Raw genomic sequence first — 18,881 nt, 5'->3', positions numbered from 1 at the left:
TGCTTCTCATGATCTTAAAACCAGGGGCACAGTCTCCATTACCACCATAGTCTAAACAGGCAGTCAGATAGCTATATAGCTGTGAAAGGAAGGATTTTATAGCTGGTGAGGCACCCAAATCCGCCATTATCTTCCACAACTTATAATGGGCAACAAGATCGAAAGCACTGCTTAGATCGGCAAAACATAGGTATAGGCTACCCTTGTTTGCTATTGTATATTTATTCACAATAAATGTAGGTTAATACATTGTTCTAACGTACCAACCTCACGTCTCAAGTCTCTCTAGCAGTATCCTACCCTACAGCTTAATGGAGGAGTCAAGGAAGGAGATCAATCTATAGCATTTCACGTCCCCCTTTTTTAAACATAAGAACAATTACACTATAAGCCCACATAGCTGGTATGTAACCCTTTGTTGCGGTTATGTATACTTGGGTTAATATGGGTTCCGTAAGTGTGATGTATGACTTATAAGTGTCCACGGGAACCCTGTCAGGTTCCGGGCCTTCTTATTTGCACATTTCCATAAGGGCAGGCTGACTTCGTCTGCTGAGAACGAAATTAAGAAGTCAGGATCGAGCAAAAAAATCTTGTCACTAATGGGTCCCACTATTATATTTTTGGGGTTGAAAATCTTGCTATAATGGGCTAGCCAATCTGCTGAAAGCACATGGGCAATTATTACAGGGGCAGAGGTGTCCCTGAGGAATGGTTGATTAATTGTTTTCCAAAACATTGAACCATCCCTCAATGTGGCTGCCTGCTCCAGATATTCCCCTGCCTTCTCACGTAAATACGTTTTTCTCTTCTCTAAAACATGTTTCTAAGATAGCCGCAGATCTTTCACCACTTCCCTATTCCTAGGTCGTGCTTGTAAAGCTGGTTTAAGTTTTTCATTCACCTGTGTGCAATGATGGCCAAACCATCCGGGTTTGTGAGCTTTATTGGCTTTAGCCCTAACTTTTAGGCTATCTGCAATAGCCAAAGTCAGCTTATAGAAGGCTATAAGTATTTCGTGTGGGCAATGATTTCATTCCGTGCATTCAATGAATTAATCCCTTTCTTTGGTTATCTTTTCCAACAAATTAAATTAATTTATGCCTGCCCATTTTAGACTAATCCCGTTTTTATCTTGTGTTTCAAGATGGGTGACTATCTGATCCCCTTTCATATGATCAGGCTTGATATTATGGCTAGGGAAAGTTGCTGGTGGTCACTAAAAGGGGTAGGCACTATCCTAAATGAATCCAGTATTGTAAGACTATGCTTAGAAATCAGAATGTGGTGGATAATCGAGGTGTGCCTCCCTCCCTACTATAAGTCGGTAACACAACTTTTCCTGGTTCTATTTTCTGCACCATCAATTCTAGGTCATACTTATACATTCATCTGTTCAATGATTCGCAGTACACATCATGCATAGAGTGGGACTGGCTATTTCCGAGGTCATCCAACTACCCACATGCCTTAAGAGTCTGAGGGGGTGAATTTGAGACGAGTGACTAATTAGGCGCCCACTGTATATCGTGTCTGTATATTCCTAGACAGTGAAATTTCCTGTTCCTTGTATATTCAAATGTACCCGTTTCCGCCGTGTAGTTTGTTTGTTTGGCTGTCAATATCAAGTTGAGTCTCCTATTTATATATCTTTGTAATCTCCAAGGTTCCGTAAGGTGATGTCTGCAGGCGCGTACGCTTGCACGATCAAAGTTCTCCGCGTTCCGGCCGCCGTCCTGTAATCCCTGACAGCCAAACAAACTAAGCCCTGAAGAAGTCGTAGGTTAATCCTGACACGAAGAAACACGTGTTGGCTAAAGGCTTAAAAAAAGAAAAACAACAAATATTGATTGCACGCCAAGACAACAAACCGCGGGGACTCTAAGCCCCAGAAAGCCTTGCTGCACGCGCCTGGAGGTGCCGACACCACTGCTGTACGCCCAGGTGGGCGTATATAACGACTCGCAGCACCCGCTTCGCCGACAAGACAACAAACCGCGGGGACTCTAAGCCCCAGAAAGCCTTGCTGCACACGCCTGGAGGCTTAGACACCACTGCTGTGCACCCAGGGGGGCGTATACAACGACTGGTGGCACCCGCTTCGCGGGACGCGCGCAGGTGCACACCGTCTGCGCCCGCCAGCGACTGGAGGAGACTGGGCTGGGCCACCCCTCTGAAACCTACAGCAACATTAGACTGTGTGGTAAGCATCTTGCAAGTAATACGGGACTACGCATTTGTAGGCTGGGACTCGAGAACTACTAAGTGTTAATCCCTGCTCTGTGAGCTTATATAATCCCAAAACCACAAAAGCATGAGCACAAATGGACGTAAAGGTGCTGCTGGCACCCTGGACGATTTTATCATTAGAGCCGAGTCTCTTTTAACTCACGAAATACAGTTAGCAGAGACGCGCTTGTCGCTCGACCCCGCTAAACTAGCCACATATAAACAAACATGCTCGCCTACTATTAATGTCGTACCACAGCCACTCAGGTTAAGCCCAACAGTAATTGTCCACAATGAGCAAAGATCTCTTATCCCTCCAATGTCATCCTCTGGTCATTTGGGTGATGTGGCAGATGGCTCAAACAAAACGGGCATGGCAATTAGGTTGCGCGCTCCTAGGACAATTGAGGAGCCAAAGGAGAAGGGGCTACTGGCAAAGCAGAGACAAATAAATGGTCCCAGGAAAACAAAAACAAAGACAATAGGAGTGTCTGGGCCCATGGTAAATCTAAATCACCATACTGACGAACAAGTTGAAACCCAGAAAAAAACAGCACGCAGACGGAAGCAGATTTTGGTATGCACCCATTTTTATTAGAAGAGAGTAAAGGAATTTAGAGCACTCTATAGCACTAACACTAGAACCTGCATTTGGGTCAATGTTAACGCAGATCAACGACCTTATGGACAAGAAATTTAGTTCAATGGAAACAAAGATAGAGCAGCTGAATACTGTAATAGAACAACTGAAAAGTAGTAGCAATATCACATATGCTGAAAAAACTACAGGGACATGCCCATTATCACAAGTAGAGGGTTTTCCAATACACAAAGCCAAAATGAGTAACGTGGGCAAAGAGACATTAACAGTAAACCATAAGCCAATGTTGACCAATAAGGACAGAGACACACAGGGTAGAATGCGGAACACACACGACAACCCAGGAGGGTTACAAAATAGCTACACTTCACATGTAACCTCCAATGCATCAGAAATCCACACCGGCCCAGGTCAAATATATAGTCCTAAAAGTACTGACCTTATACCCAATAATGATGTTCTAAGTCTGCCACCTGCCTCGTGCCCTTATGCGTTAATTCTAGCTGGGGTCCCATCTCTTAAAAGAGAGCAAAAAGAATCATGGCATAACTTGCGAAATAAGACGGTTGACTGGTTAACTAAACACAAAAAGTTTCACCCTTCAAATATGAAAGACATTCTCATGGTTCGTAGGGTAGGGTGGGTTGGGGAAACCCCAAAGAATATCCTAGGTGATTGTGTAGTAGTAAACTTCCAGTGACCACAGTTGGTTCGAAAGATACTAAATATGCATGAGGAGATTTCCCCCCAAAGTAGCTGTATTACTGCCCTTCCTCTAGGATATTTCTATAGACCCCCAATTGAGAGTTCTATTAATAATGATGGCACCCAAGTAGCACTCTCAAACAGGTTCCGGGAATTATCAGGCCTAGACGCATTAGATTGACAACAAAAGACACTATATCAGGGAAATATTATACCTGTGATTACCCAGTCAAATTGCAATATGGCCCAAACTTGTCTAATAAATGTCCAGAGTCTAGAAGTGTCGCAGTATGTCCTAGATTATACTAGGACGCAGGAACAAAAAAAATACCAAGGGGAGGAGGATACAAATATCACTCAAGGTATTTTTCTAGAGCCCTTCCATGATCCTATGACTAATAGTGTAACAGTTAACAAACCTAATCATAACATGAGAAATAGCTTACACCTAGATGTTGGACCAGGTAAACGTTTGGAAGTACGACTTATTTGATGGAACATAGCTTGGCTCAATAGGAATCTTAGAGATATGGAATGGCATGAGTATATACAGCAGAGCGATATTTGTCTCTTCCAAGAGACCTGGGCACTAGAAACTCCAAATAGAATAGGATATAAGACATTCAATGTGGACGCCATCCCGTCGGCTAGAGTTAGGCTATCTGGTGGCCTAGTTATATGGGTAAGAATCAGCCTTGAAGTTGCTTTAACCCAAATAAACATACCATCAGAGGATATGATTGGGATTCAAATAACTGCTAGGGATGGAAAAGAAATATATTTAATTAACATCTATAATAGACCATGACCAGCAACAAAGGAATCATTAGTGATAGAACAACTTGATTTTTTCCTAAATACATTAGAGCCGAAGACACGGGTAATTGTTGGGGGGGACCTGAATTGCAGCTTTGAACCAGTGGTGGGTTTTGATAACCTTTGAGGATGAAGATGTAGCAAACAATATCCCTAATATAGAAAGTGATAAGATAGTGCCGTGCACTGTGGTAGTTGCACAAATTTTGAAATTAACCACAGGACATGGACTAAGAGCTTGTAATGGCCGTTTACCCTCAGATAGACCAAGTGCATACACATTTTGTAGAGGTAACTCTAGGAGTAACATAGACTACATAATGGTATCGATGGAGTTTTGGCCAAATCGTTCTTGACCTAAAAATAGAGCCTAGAACTGAGAGCGACCGTAGACCCTTACAACTGACACTATCAGCGCAGCTATTTCTCCCTACTACTTTGTGTAGAGAGGAAAATAATACCCTCGTGGATGATACTCTAGTAAGTAATAATCGTCAAGCCCTTCAATGGCCCCATATCCTAGGAAATAGCCACTCTTTGGAACATATTTATAAGACCTTTGCGGAGACCATCGCACCCTATATTGATAAACTACCAGACTCAATTCCAATGTTAGAGTTACATAATGCCCTTGTAGATGCATTAACTCCGTTTGTGAGTAATATACCAAGGGAAGGCAACGGAGGAAAGAAAGATGCGAATAAAGGAATTAATCCAAGGTACAACAAGGAGTGCCGTGAAGCAAAGGCTGAACTAATAGTGGCAATAAAAAACAACAATGTAACTTCCATAAGGGAGAATAGGATTAGGTATAAAAGAATCCTAACTAACACAAAAAAAATTTGAGATGACGAAATCTGGTCAGATTTAATAAGTGCTGCGAAACCTAAGGATCAGCTAGGCTTTTGGAGACTAATAGCAAAAGGGAACAGGTCAGGTAGGGATACTAAGGATCTTTTCCTCAACGCTAATACCTGGGTTGACCATTTCACTCGTCTTTATGCAGCGGCTGAAATAAACCAGTCTTATACTATTGATGATCTAGCTTTTAACCTAAAGACTACTAACCTACACTTTAGTTTGAAGGAAACAACTATGGCAATTGATGCAGTAAAACCAGGGAAGGCTCCTGGTCCTGATAAAATACCAGGAGACATGTTGAAACACGATATTGGCGTCTGGGGACCATATATACATTGTCTATGCAATGCAATAGCCTCGGGAACGCCAATACCCGAGTCATGGAAAGGGGCAGAAATCGTAACGATTTTTAAAAAGGGCAACCGCTATGAACTCGTAAAGTATCGCCCAATTAGTTTAATAGATATTTTAGAAAAGATTTATGCTAGGCATATTTTAAACAGATTAAATGACTGGATAGAAGGAAAAACTGTGCTTTCAAAATTCCAGGCAGGATTTAGAATTAAAACCAGCACAATCGATCAGGTCTTCAGATTTATATGCCTATGCTGGAAATACATAAATTTAAGAAAGAGCCATCTGTACATTGCTTTTGTAGACCTGAAAGCAGCATTCGACTCGATACCTTGGAACTTACTCTGGGATTCGTTAAAATATCAAGGGGTGCCCAGCGAATTGCGCGTGCAAATAATGAATCTGCACGAGGATAATTTCACAAGAGTGAGATGGGGCCCACGGGGTGAACTCACCAAGCAAATCCCTGTAACAAGAGGTGTGCGCCAGGGGTGTGTACTGGCACCCACCTTATTTTCTCTATATGTAAACGATATCCCAGAGTTTTTGTATGGATGCGCGAATGATGCTCCTAAGTTGGGGGGAGATTTGGTGCCAGCATTACTATTCGCTGATGAGACAATACTAATATCACAGACCCCCAAAGGACTACAATGCTTAATGGACCGTTTTGATACATATTGTACTATGAAAGGCCTTGAAATAAATTCCAGCAAAACTAAGTACATGGTGATAAACCCGCATAGATTGTTTAAAAAGAATTTAGTACTAAACAATTAAAAATTAGAGTATGTGCAGAGTTTTAACTATCTGGGCATAACCCTAGACACAAAATTGTGTTGGAAGCCACAGCTGGAAAAAAATAAGATAATTCTGCTTCAAAACACAGTAACGATAACTAAAAAACATGGAAGTAGTATCACGAAAGCGGTGACTCCCACCTTGGAGGTATTCAAACATAAAGCACAATCAGCCTCTCTTTATGAGGCCGAAATTTGGGGGCCCTATTGCAAAAAGAATTTTTAATTGGGAGAAAATAACTTTTTCAGGAAAATATTAAGCCTCCCAATGCGAACACCCCTAATTCCAATTATTATGAATCTGAATGTTAAACGCACCGATCACTATGCCCTACTAAGACCGCTCTTATTCTGGGTGAGACTTTGGACAACTACAGAATTGAAACATTATAGGGAAGGCCTAGAGGAGATCTTAAAGCATGATCAGAGAATGTTAAACGCACCGATCACTATGCCCTACTAAGACCGCTCTTATTCTGGGTGAGACTTTGGACAACTACAGAATTGAAACATTATAGGGAAGGCCTAGAGGAGATCTTAAAGCATGATCAGAGCAGGAACATTCCATGGCTTAAGCAAGTTTCTTCTTGGTTTACGAAGCTGGGTCTACCCCATTTTTGGGAAGATTCGACCCAGCTGTTAACACTCTCAAAGAAACTGCTAAAATTAACTTTTTGGGCTTATACCCAAAATGGCGTGTTACATAGCTCTACTAAAGGGACATTAACAACTAGATTCCTTCTTTTTAAAGATGTACCAAATTTTGAGCCCTTTATGGATGAGGTGCGCGCCACAATTAGCTAAATCTCTATATATAAAGTTTAGATATGGTGTGCTACAAACAAACGCTAATAAATCTAGATGGAATAGTAATCATGGAAGTGAAAAAAATGAATTGTGTGTATTATGTCAAAGTGAAGCTAAAGAAAATGATTTGCATGTACTATTTTTCTGCCCATTGTACGATAAGTCTAGGAAGAAATGGATTAAGCCCATTTGTAAAAATATGAATACCAGGTTCTGCAAAGAGGCAGAAAGAATTTTGAAAACTGATACATCGCAACCAATTGTCTTTAGCGTAAGCAGATACTTATTTATTGTAAGCATTATAAGAGCTAAAGCTGGGCTAAAGCTCGGATAGTGGATACTATGGTAATCAAAGGTATAATCCAAACATAATTTGCACACACAGTTTTTGACTTTGCACAAGCTCTGGGGTGCAATCCGCGAGATCGGGAAAAAATTAGGAATTTATGAATACAGTATAATTCTGCCTTAGAGATAAGAAACTGAACTCCGAGAGGACGCATGGGAAGAATTAAGTTATGCAGCCGATACAAAAAATAGTAAGCTATTTTGGGCCACTGTTAATGGCTCCTTTCTGAAAGATGACCATGTACCAGAACTTAATTCCCACATTACTAGCAATTCCCGGGTGGAACATTTTTCTAATATTTTTAATAGTAATACACCGTCTGTCATTTTATCTGATGCGCCCGTTCAATGGCCAATTATACCTCTGATGATTAGCAATGGGGAGGTTTTAGATGGCATATCTAGTAGCAAGGGCGGCAAAGCGCCCGGCCCCGATGGAGTCCCAATTGACCTTTATAAGAATAATATGGATTTATGGTAACCTTTTTTAACCAGAGTTTTTAATGTTGCCTCTGAAACTGTTTTTCCAATATCATGGGGACAGTCTATAATAATTCCAATACACAAGAAGGGAGTAAAGACCGATGCTCGTAACTATCGCCCGATTTCATTGTTGGACTCCTCTATAAAAATCCTGAGTAGGGTCTTGCTCTCAAGATTAGAAGATTGTGCTACAGAAAAGATGATCCTCTCACAAGGACAATACGGATTTAGGAAAGGTATGGGAACGTTAGAGCAGTGTGTAAACCTGGATCTTTTGATTGGGAAGTATACACGGGCAAAGGAGGGCAACTTATATTTATGCTTCGCCGTTCTGAGTAGCGCCTTTGATTTAGTTGATCATTTGATTTAATGGCCCGCCTTGCTAGAAATGGGTGCTCCAAAAGATATAGTTTACTTTTTAGCAAGATTATATGAAGTTTTAACCAGTAAGGTGCGGTATGGATCTTCAGGTGAATATACCCCCTCCTTTAAAGTTAAGAGAGGTATTCGCCAGGGGTGTGTACTGGCTCCATTATTGTTTTCTTTATTTATTAATAATGTTGATGCCGCCCTGAAAAAATTTGAAGCTGATGCACCAAGGATCGAAGGAAACCCCATCCCAATTCTTTTATACGCGGATGATGCGGTTTTATTATCTCGGACCCCCATTGGGCTCCAGCGCCTTATTGACAATTTTATTATATTTATTTCTAAAAGAAAGCAATTGATTAATAAATCAAAAACTTTTGTTATGGTTTGCGGCAAAAACCCAATAACCGCTAGACTTTTTTATATAGAGGATTCTAAAGTATCAACTGTTAAATCTTTCTGTTATTTGTGTATTACTTTTGCCGGAAATGGGTCATGGGCACAGGAACAGGAGAACGCCCGTCTCAAGATGGAGAGAAATATTAATGGCATCTTTAGATTTACCACCAAATTGGGTAACCGCCGTATTAAAGACATGATGACAATTTATGAAGCTAGATGTACCTCTGCTGCCCTTTACGGTGCCGGCATTTGGGGACACACCCAAGCGATTCCTCTTTTACATGCTGAAAATGCCTTTTTAAACCGCTTGTTGTGTGTCCCCTCTTCTGCCTCTACGGAACTTATCCACCGCGAAGTGGGCATTGCTTACATATCGGACACTGCTTCACTACGACCCCTGCTCCTATGGAAATCCATTTGGTCAAAGGAAGAGACCAAGTTTAGTCAATCTATTATACGGGACTGTATTAAAATGGAAAAATATTTAAAAATTCCATGGCTTAAATATATCTCGCACTGGTACAAAATTCTTTTTAATTATGATATACGGTCGGACCCCGGGTGTGTAGCCTCTGTTTCTAAAAACGAGATAAAATTAGCTTTTCGTATATAGCAATCAAAGGCTCGTTTTAACACACTTAACAAACAAACCACTGTTATGCTCTATCAAAATTTTGAAGTTAAAGATGGTTTTCAACCCTATTTGTCATTTGTGACTAGAGCATCACATCGTTATGTGCTGACACGCCCCAGACTGGGCACATTACATCATCTGGTTACTTTCCCAGTCATGAAACAGAGTTCTGCCCAATGTTGCCCATGTGATGGTACATCTCACCAAAGCTGTTGCCATTTTCTATTAATTTGTAATTTGTATTCAAATTTTAGAAAGTTTTACTTGAAACCTTTATTTTTATATTATAATATCAGGTCGGTTAAAGATGCTATGAAGTTGCTTTTTAAATTAGAAAACCCAGGCTTGTGCTTCAATTTAGCCTCTTTTATTCTGAACTCCATTAGTATCAGGAAATCTATGTATTTTTATCCTTGATGTAGAGCCCATATGGACCTCTCAGGTACTGTATTATTGCATATTGCACTTTAGTCCCTGCCTAGGTATTAGGAAACTCATGTCCATTTATTTCTTGACATTTAGTCTATTTGGATTTTTTATTTATGTATTACTGTATTTTGCACTATAGTCCTTGCCTAGTTATACCTTTTCCATAAAATCTATTTTTAATAGCTAATTTGCTAATTTGCACTTACTGTTCTTGTCTCTATGAAATAAGGATATTTATTGGTACTGTATTAACGCATTTGCACTTTACGTATTGAGATTAATCTATGCGTATGAAATTTTGTATGTACTTATATTAAGGATAAATTTGTCACATCATTCATAATATCTATTTTTAATAAGTAACTTGTACCTATTGTTCTCATCCGTTAGTAAATAAGGATATCCATTTGTATTGTATCAAGGCATTTGCACTTTACATATTGGGTTTATCATATGCTTATGAACTCCCATGTACTTGTCTCAAGGATAACTCTGTCTCTATATGTTGCTGTTTACGTCTATGCTTATATGGCTGATGTATATCAACCGAATAAAAGTTATTTTGAATTGACTTTGCACACAGCACTTTATGATTTTGCACATAGCATTTTGAAGTTGATATAGCACATCATGATCAAATTGTGGAACATTGGGAACTGTGATTTTAAACCTGTATTGATGAAATTTGTAGCACCATGAAGTCATATAGGGATCCTATGAGGAAGCATAAATAATGGAAAAAGGCCATTGGATTAGAAACAAATGATTTTATGATCATTGATGCCTACATTTTATGTATTTATTGTATAGTATATGGTTTTAATAGCTAAAGTGGGGGTAGGTTGCATCGCCCACATTCATTTCTAAAAGTTCTTATTGTGATGTATAGCATTTGTATTACCTTTAACTGTATTTGAATAATTGAAAAGTGATTTTATATGTATCTTTCATTGTTCTAAATTAATCGAAATAAAGATTTTTTGATTTTTTTCATTGCACTTGTATTAAAATAGCCTAATGAATGGTATTTTTGACAGCAAGTGTGTGCTCAGGGTTAAGGTTGATAACCCACATGCCTTATCTATTGCAATTGGCATTTCGTGATATTAAAATCCCCAGCCCAAATAACAGTAACACCTCCCACAAACACCTCTAATTCTTTCTGAAGAAGTAATTAACCAACACAATACCCGGCTCATTATATATTTGGAAATACAAAAACTGAAGAAGGTCACACAAAAAACCCAGCCCGCACCCACAGAACTCGCTGATCTTACCCTTGTAGATTGGTGGACGTAGTTCTCTTCATGAGAACACCCAAACCCTGCAGACAACAGCCCCAGTGACAGAGAGCACAAGGGGTACAGGGGCCACAGACGGTCTCCATAACTCGGTAATGGAAACTGCAGTGCAGGGACAGCGACCATGCACTGGGACAGGGGTCACTCGGACACCGAGGGCAGTGACGATAGCGGAACACATCCAGTGGATAACTTCACACTCTGAGACGCTCTATAGCGACGAGAGGCATTGGAAATAATAACAATAACACCAGTTTATTCTATAGCTCTTCCAAACGCACTCAATCGTTTCCTAGCGCCCTGTATAAATAGGTGCTGATGTTATCACATAACAATCATCAATCAAGCTTTATTCGACAGTTAAGTCATAAAAGCACATTTACAAACATTTCATAAAACAGTAAATAAATTATCTAAAAAATGTAAAATCGCATTAAATCTTAAACAACCGTCAAACAAGCTATATCTAAAACGAAGAAAGAAAGCGTAATTTATGGTGCCAGCCCAAATACACTTATATTACACAGGTATAAGCATGGTACAGCTTAGTGGTCACCCTCCTATGATTACCTTCATATAATGACTATATCAGGTAAATTCAACTAAATACAGTTTTTATTTTAGTTTTAGGGGGGGGAGGTTACAACGTACCTCAGAGCTTTTGACCATATGCCCCAGGCCCACCCTAAACATTTAGCCACTGCTATACAGATCAGGGGTGTTGAGTCAGTGCACAAGATGCGAAGAGCTATAGCATATCTTCTGATACCCAGAAGTCTACAAATTAGTTTTATCCATGTTTCCCGGGGTGCTACATACATTGGACAGAAGAATAATACGTGGCCTACAGTTTCACATTCTTCTACACATTTGTAACATTTATCGTTCTTACTCCCTTGCCCCCCCCACCTGGAGGTAAATTCGGCAACGGGTAGGGTACCCACCCGTATCTGGAAATAAAGTTTTCGATCTAGAGTTTTCCCGATAATGTCCCAGTACTTCTCTAGGGAAGGGTAGGCTTTTAGATCTAAAAAACGGCATGATAAATGGGTGGAAAGACTTTGGGAAATTTCCGACTTATAAACCCATTCCCAATACATTGTTTTCAACTTTTCTTTGGATGGAAAGGTAGCATTTGCAGGATCTTTCCAAAGTTCAATCAAGCCTATGCTACCCAAGAGAGATTTAATCCCCAGCCATTTTATTTTGTGGAACCTATCAGATTCTATTATATCCACAAAGCCACTCCTATAATGGGCGAGTTCATCAGTACACCAGAGCCGACGCCAATAGAGGATTGGACGAAGCTTCACCAGATGTTCAAGTGGCTTTTTACCAAGGTCCAATAATAAAGGTTGCAATGGCGTGCTAGAAGGCAGATTTGTGATCTTGCATAAAAACGCATTTTCTAGTACCTTCAAGCTGTTCAGGTTACCAAAGCCCCAAAGCTCAGCCCCATAGAGGCATGAGCTCAGGACCATCGCCCCATAAATTTCTAATACTGGAGAGACTGGCTTTGTGAAGGAAGTTTTAAATCTAGACAGGAGAACGCCTGATTTTTGCTTGTGTTGTAGCATGGCACGATCTAGTTGGCAACCCCAACGCATATCTTTCTGTAGTGTTATGCCCAGGTATGTAAATGAGGTAACCTCCTCCAAGGGTAGCTTGTTCAAATAGATTTTTCCTTTAAAGGATTTGTGGGCATTAAATGACATGAACTTCGTTTTTCCAGTATTCACCTCCAAGCCCCTCATTGTGCAAAATTCCTCAAAACACTCTAGAGCCTTTTGTAGGCCACTTGGGGTCTTGGAGATAATCAATGTGTCATCCGCGAACATGAGGATAGGAATGCGTACTCCTGCCAGGACCGGCGCATCGGTGGGGGTCAGTGAGAGGTGACCGACCACCCCGTTGACAAAGAGCGAGAACAGGGTCGGCGCCAAAACGCAACCCTGTCGCACGCCCCTGCCAACCGGAAAGTCCTCTGTCACCTCCCCCATTTCCCCCCACCTCACCCAGGCAACATTTCCCTCATGTAGGCGGATAACCACAGTAAGAAGCTCAGGTGCAATACCCATTTCCCTCAGAACCTGCCACAGCTTTTTACGTGGAACCAGATCGAAAGCTGCTTTTAGGTCCACAAACAACGCATATAGGGCACCATTCCCCAAGACCACCGTCTTCCAATATAGGTTAACAAAACGAAAAACTTGGTCAATTGTACTTGTCCGGGATCGAAACCCTGCCTGCATTGGGCTTAAAATGTCCCGGTCTTCTATCCATATTTAAATTTCATGGAGGAACATACGGCCTATGATCTTCTGTATTGAATCTATTAGGCTAATTGGCCTATAGTTACTCGCGATTGATTTGTCCCCTTTTTTGAATACTGGGACAATTTCTGCACCCTTCCACGAGGAGGGGATATCAGCCCCCTGGGCAATTGCATTAGCAAGTCGCATAATATAGCTAGACCAAAGGCTTCTGCTACTGATAAACACGTCCGCGGGAATTCCATCCATGCCAGGAGCTTTTCCCCCGACCACTTTATCTAAGGCTCTATCTACATCTTTTAGTGAAAATATTGCCTTGTCATAATGAACAGGGCTGAAATTCTCACTGGGGGTTTCTTCACAGGGTGCAGCATACTGGGGTTTAAGTAGTCAACCCATGCATTCTGCGCCACGTTGTTCTGTGGACGTTCTGCTATACCACCCCTGCCCCATTTGTAAGTATCCCAGAATTCCTTGCTATTCTTGTTCCTGCAAGCGACAAGAAGATCCTTCCACGTTTCAATATCCCATGATTCCTTTGCCTCCTTCAATATCTTCCCATAGTGTGACCTAGCAAGTCTTACCAATAATGGGTCTTTCTGCTTAAGTACGCTACCGAGTTCAGCCCGGGCTTCCCTACACTCAGAATTATACCATCTCTCTTTATTACGGTATTTAAAATTTCTTTTAGAGATGGGTTTGACAAAATATTTTCTCAGGCCCTCAAAAAGCCTGTTGTGGACATCCACCACTATCTGATAGGAGCTTTGGCCCTCAATTGTTGTAGCTGGTGCTTCTAATGCACCAGTTACTTCTTCTTTTATTGCAATCAGAGTCTTTGGATCTTCTACGATCCGGTCCCATTTTAAGTAACGCATATTATTAGACAATGAATGCTCAGATTCATGAATGTCTTGCTGGGGTGGTGGATTACCAAACAAAGACAAATTGAATAATGAAACTAGTGGGTGGTGATCACTCTCAATACGGTTGACAACCTTCATGTCTCTAAAATGGGGCCAAAGTGTAACATGGATAAGCAGATAATCTATTCTACTTGCCCTACGGCTATTGTCAAAGGTGTTCGTCCCAAATTTATCTGACAAACTTCTGTCGTTGGCTGCTCTCATATGGTTGCCTAAACACAATCCATTTAACTGGATTGCCGCCTCAGTCCACCTTTTTACAGGAGCGATCTCAAGAGGAGGGATTCCCCAGCTAACATCTTCTTCTACAGTAAGCTGCGATGTTTCATGGGCCAGGGGCTCGAAGGATGTGTTGAAATCACCTGCTACAAGGGGTAGAGTGTTCGTGGGCAAAGAGTCTATTGCTTCTTCCAGTAGTTTTACAACTGGAGACTTTTTGCCCCCCGGTGAACCTCGTGCATAGACATTGAAGATTTCCAACTTAGTCCCAAACTTAGGATCATTCCAACTTAGTCCCAAACTTAGGATCTTTCCAACTTAGTCCCAAACTTAGTTATCACATAACATTAATACGCATTGGAAGGCAATGGCGGCGTACATACAACACACTGAAGGAAAGCTATAACATAATGTGAGCTGCCAGAAATAAGAAGATTGGACCCGAGGAAACCAACTGTCCGCGGCAGCCCTGGCACCCGCAGGGTGCCCTAGAAGGGCGGGCCTCTAGTGTAAGCAAGGCACCAGCCTACCCCTCTTCTTCCATGTATGGGGACCCCTCAGGGAGGAGCCCCCCTACTCTGGCAGCCAGGGGCTGCGGAGCGCAGGGCGCGTCATTTACGGGGCGTGAGGAACAGGGGGGGTATATAGGCCTCCCCCACCCTCCGAGGCAGCACAGACGGGGTTCGCCCCAGTGCTGCTTGGCTCATCAGGCGGCCCAGTTGGTTGCCTGCCCTTGGATCGCCCGTATGATAACCCACCATATTACATAACGGTGTATGTAATAAACCTGCAGCAGTTTCTTACCCAAACAAAATGTGTGTGGTGTCTTTTATTTATGCGTAGAACATGCATGCTATTGTGGGGGTGGGGAGTGTTGCTTCCTGCTGGTGCTATGATCTTGGACAAAGTGGCTCATCTCTCCTATTGTCTCAATTTCGCTATTTGCCAATAGTGGTGCATTCATAAACAAGCTATCGTATGTGAGCTGAATGCTCAGTGCTGACAAAATGTAGTCATCCAGACGTGGCGAGTTCCAGTTCGGCATTCCATCACTCTCACGTCAATACATCTAGGACCACGAATTAGCGAACTAACAAGTGCAGGTGAAGTTCAGAAACGGCAGAGCAGCTCTACACAAAAAGTTGATATATAAAAGACAATGGATACAACACGTCCTCAACTGTAGGTGAACTCACCTGTTTCGCACCGATTGCAACATTTCCAGCGTTGCACCGAAGGCACCGGGTATTGATTTTCGGGGCACTGAACTCCCAGTGCCCCCCAGCACCAAGCCGTCAGAATCCACGCCAGTCCCAGGAGCGACAACAGTGTCTCCATTTCCTACTACGTTGTCGCCGAAGGGTCTGATTGAACACTACTGTTCCGAGGAGCTTTGGTGTCAGAAGCGAAACAAGCGCATTTTAGGCGAGCCGTCGCCCACATGTCACGTGCTTCCGTGCTTCCTCTCTACAGTTGGAAAAAAAAACTCGGGCTTGTGACGCGCTACATCGCTTCTAATTCGTGAGACACAAGCGTGGAACCTCACCGAATAGGTCATTTCATCGTATTTCTCCAAATCCTACGCTGTAAAGCTGTAAAGCGATCTGAACAGCGCTTTAAACAATCTCGCGAATTCAAACTTTCACAAAATGTGATTATCTGCCCGAGTGTCCGATAGATGGCGGAGAGCCACTAAAGCTCGAGCCTGGCTCGGATCGAGGTCCTGTTTGGACCTCTAGCCCATAACGAGCCGATCTTTCATTTGGCCTCACTCTCAGTCTACCGAGGCTGTGGCCCTCCCGTCTTACCTCTACCCAGGCTGCTACCCTTCCGTCTTACCTCTACCCAGACTGTGGCGTTGGGGCCGGTGCTGCCGACTTTAAAACTGGGGAACCAGATTCGAATCTCGGCGTTGGCACAACATTCCGTGATTCTGGGCAAATCGCGTAATCTCCCGTGCCTGCAAGTATTGTTTGTGACCTTTTGCAATGTAACTGGTGGTCATATAAGGCACTCCAATTTGGCGTTTGGGTCGATTTCACGCTACATAAAAACTGCAAAAAATGCACAAATCCTTAACACAAGGAAAGAGAGTAATTTCCAGGCTTATTTGTGTAAAGTGAAACTGGAAAACCTGTTAAAAAAAAGCAGTTTCACCGCTTAAACTGTGTGGTCTTTGGCAAATATTTTATTTCACCCAAACTTTTTTCTTCCTTATCGTGTATGTAAGAAGTTTAAAATATGTGAGTTTAGACTACCACTTGTGCAAAAACCTTTTGTGCTTTGTTTAATAGAATATAATGTTGTTCTTTTATAATCTGAACCATATACAGGGTTTACATGGCAATTGTCTTGCCTCTTAGTGCACTAACTGTTTTTTACAAAATATTACTTTTAGTGAGTACATCTCAGTGCAGTTCTATCGTGATGTATTAATGTCAAATCTTCACAGGTTATAGAAATGTAAATCTTTTAATTTTAAAGCGACTTTTTCTTTTTTTTATTATTTATATGGTGTTTGTTGTATGATTTACATAGCAAACATTTTCAGGACTCGGCATGTGCACGGGCTCTAAGATCCAAGCCAGGCCTTGGCTCAGCTTTGGCTTGGCTCACCCTGCAAATTTATTGGCCTGCCCACCTCCAGTGCCAGCATTCGAGAATAGAGAGGTACCAGTCAGTACTAGATTACCCAAACTCTGGTCGCCTTCAACCCTGACTGCAGCAGGAGATGAGAAACCCAAACTGCTGGGCCATTCAGTGCTTGGCATCTGTGCTGTGACTGGTGACCATGCGTACCAAAGGGGTGGATGCTACACTGTTGTTGTCAAGGCAGGTGTCTGGGAGGAGTTGGACAATTGTGTTGTGGGTTGCTGGAACGCTTGCCTACATGGGTAGCATGCTCCACTGTGTAGGGTGTGTGGTTGGCAGCATGTCGTCTTTGTTTTGATCCTGTGTGGGAAGTGTTTCCATGTCGTGTGTGATGACCACTGAGGTGCAATTATCGTGTTATGGGACACAGCGCGTTGCAGTGTGGTGGATGAGGAAGTGTGAGAGACAGACGTGCAGTTTCATGATTTTCAGTATGGTGGTAGCTTTAACCGCTCTGTAGATCCCTTTTTATGATATGGTCAGTTTAGCTGGTTACTGCACTGAGTTGCCTAATTTGAGACTTTGAGTATAATTGTGGCCCTGAGCTGGTGTGGTTGGAGGGCGAGAGAAGTGGAGAGATCTGTTGGGACTGGCATTTTTAATATCGCCCCATATTACAGTGTATTTGTGAGATTTAAAGAACTGGTCAGATTGAATAGATATTTGGGACCTCCAGTGGAGGACTATATTGAAGTCCTTCGAATTGGCCTGCAATGTGTGACAGACATTGTCAGTTATTCAATTTGATGATTATTTTTTCTGGTTTTACAGTGCTGGTGATGGGATACCCACATAGCAAATACGTCTTAAGTGAACTTAAGCGGTACACCAGTAAACCCGCAATTTGCAGTGGCATACCGAAAATTTCCCTGCAATGTACATGGAGGGCCCCCCGCTCCGGATTTTATCCGGTGTGCCCAGACCTGAGTACTGTGCTGAGGGGGCTCCCTGCAGCTGGGCCCCCCCGCACCGCGATGGATGTGGGTGCCTGTTTTACGCCCCAGGCTATTTGGCTTACAAAGCCTGGGTGGTATTGCTGCAGTCACCCACGCCTCAACACCCAAGGGCTGCTTGTATATGCAAGGAATGTTTGGTGGTCTTACATGGTTTTAACCCTTCAGCCACAACATCCCCCTGGGCTCCCGTGGCATTATTCTCTTTTTCTGTGAGAATGGCTCAGGCAAAGGTGGAGTTATCTTTGGAGCACTTACCTGTGTAGGAAGAAGAAGCAACACACCTTTCACCCTTTTGGATGAGACGGCACAAAACAGACTGTTATGTTAGTGAGAGTCCGCTTTAATAAGAGCTCTAGCATAAACTCACAGACCAAGCAAAGCTCTTTACATCCTCAAACATCCTCCAACTCACCACCTCACGTCTACAATACCATTCCTAACCAACAGCTGCGGTCCGTGCAGGTAACAGCGGTGGGGCCAGGTGGGGGTATTTCGAGGGACGATGCTGAGGGAAAATTACCCGGCCTCACCGGCCTCACCGCCCCACCCCTGTTACTTGCACGGACCGCGGCTGCTAACCAACAAATTTTCCTTCTCTCATCGCCCCTTAAAGGCTAAAATATTCTGTCGCTGTAACCGTCAATGTCTCAATATACTAGTAAACTACCCATGTAAGTACGATATCTACTCTATTGCAGTCCAATCCGCAGCTCCCT

The 18,881-nt window shown here is 42.3% G+C and overlaps 1 protein-coding gene across 1 annotated transcript in view; it reads right to left on the bottom strand.

The window, feature by feature from the left end:
• The window catches only part of LOC146868287 (tumor necrosis factor receptor superfamily member 18-like), a 173,513-nt gene extending 157,487 nt beyond the window's left edge, over positions 1-16,026 (bottom strand). The window contains exon 1 of the mRNA XM_085609633.1: positions 15,754-16,026. Coding sequence (XP_085465759.1) covers positions 15,754-15,895 — 142 coding nt within the window. The 5' untranslated portion in view covers positions 15,896-16,026. The remainder of the gene's footprint in view (positions 1-15,753) is intronic.
• Between the last annotated feature and the right edge of the window lie 2,855 nt (positions 16,027-18,881).

Source organism: Triturus cristatus, chromosome 1_2 (genome assembly GCF_964204655.1).
Source record: "Triturus cristatus chromosome 1_2, aTriCri1.1, whole genome shotgun sequence".
NCBI lineage: Eukaryota > Metazoa > Chordata > Amphibia > Caudata > Salamandridae > Triturus > Triturus cristatus.
Note: the sequence above shows the minus strand (reverse complement) of the source record. Positions and strands in the feature narration are given on the sequence as shown.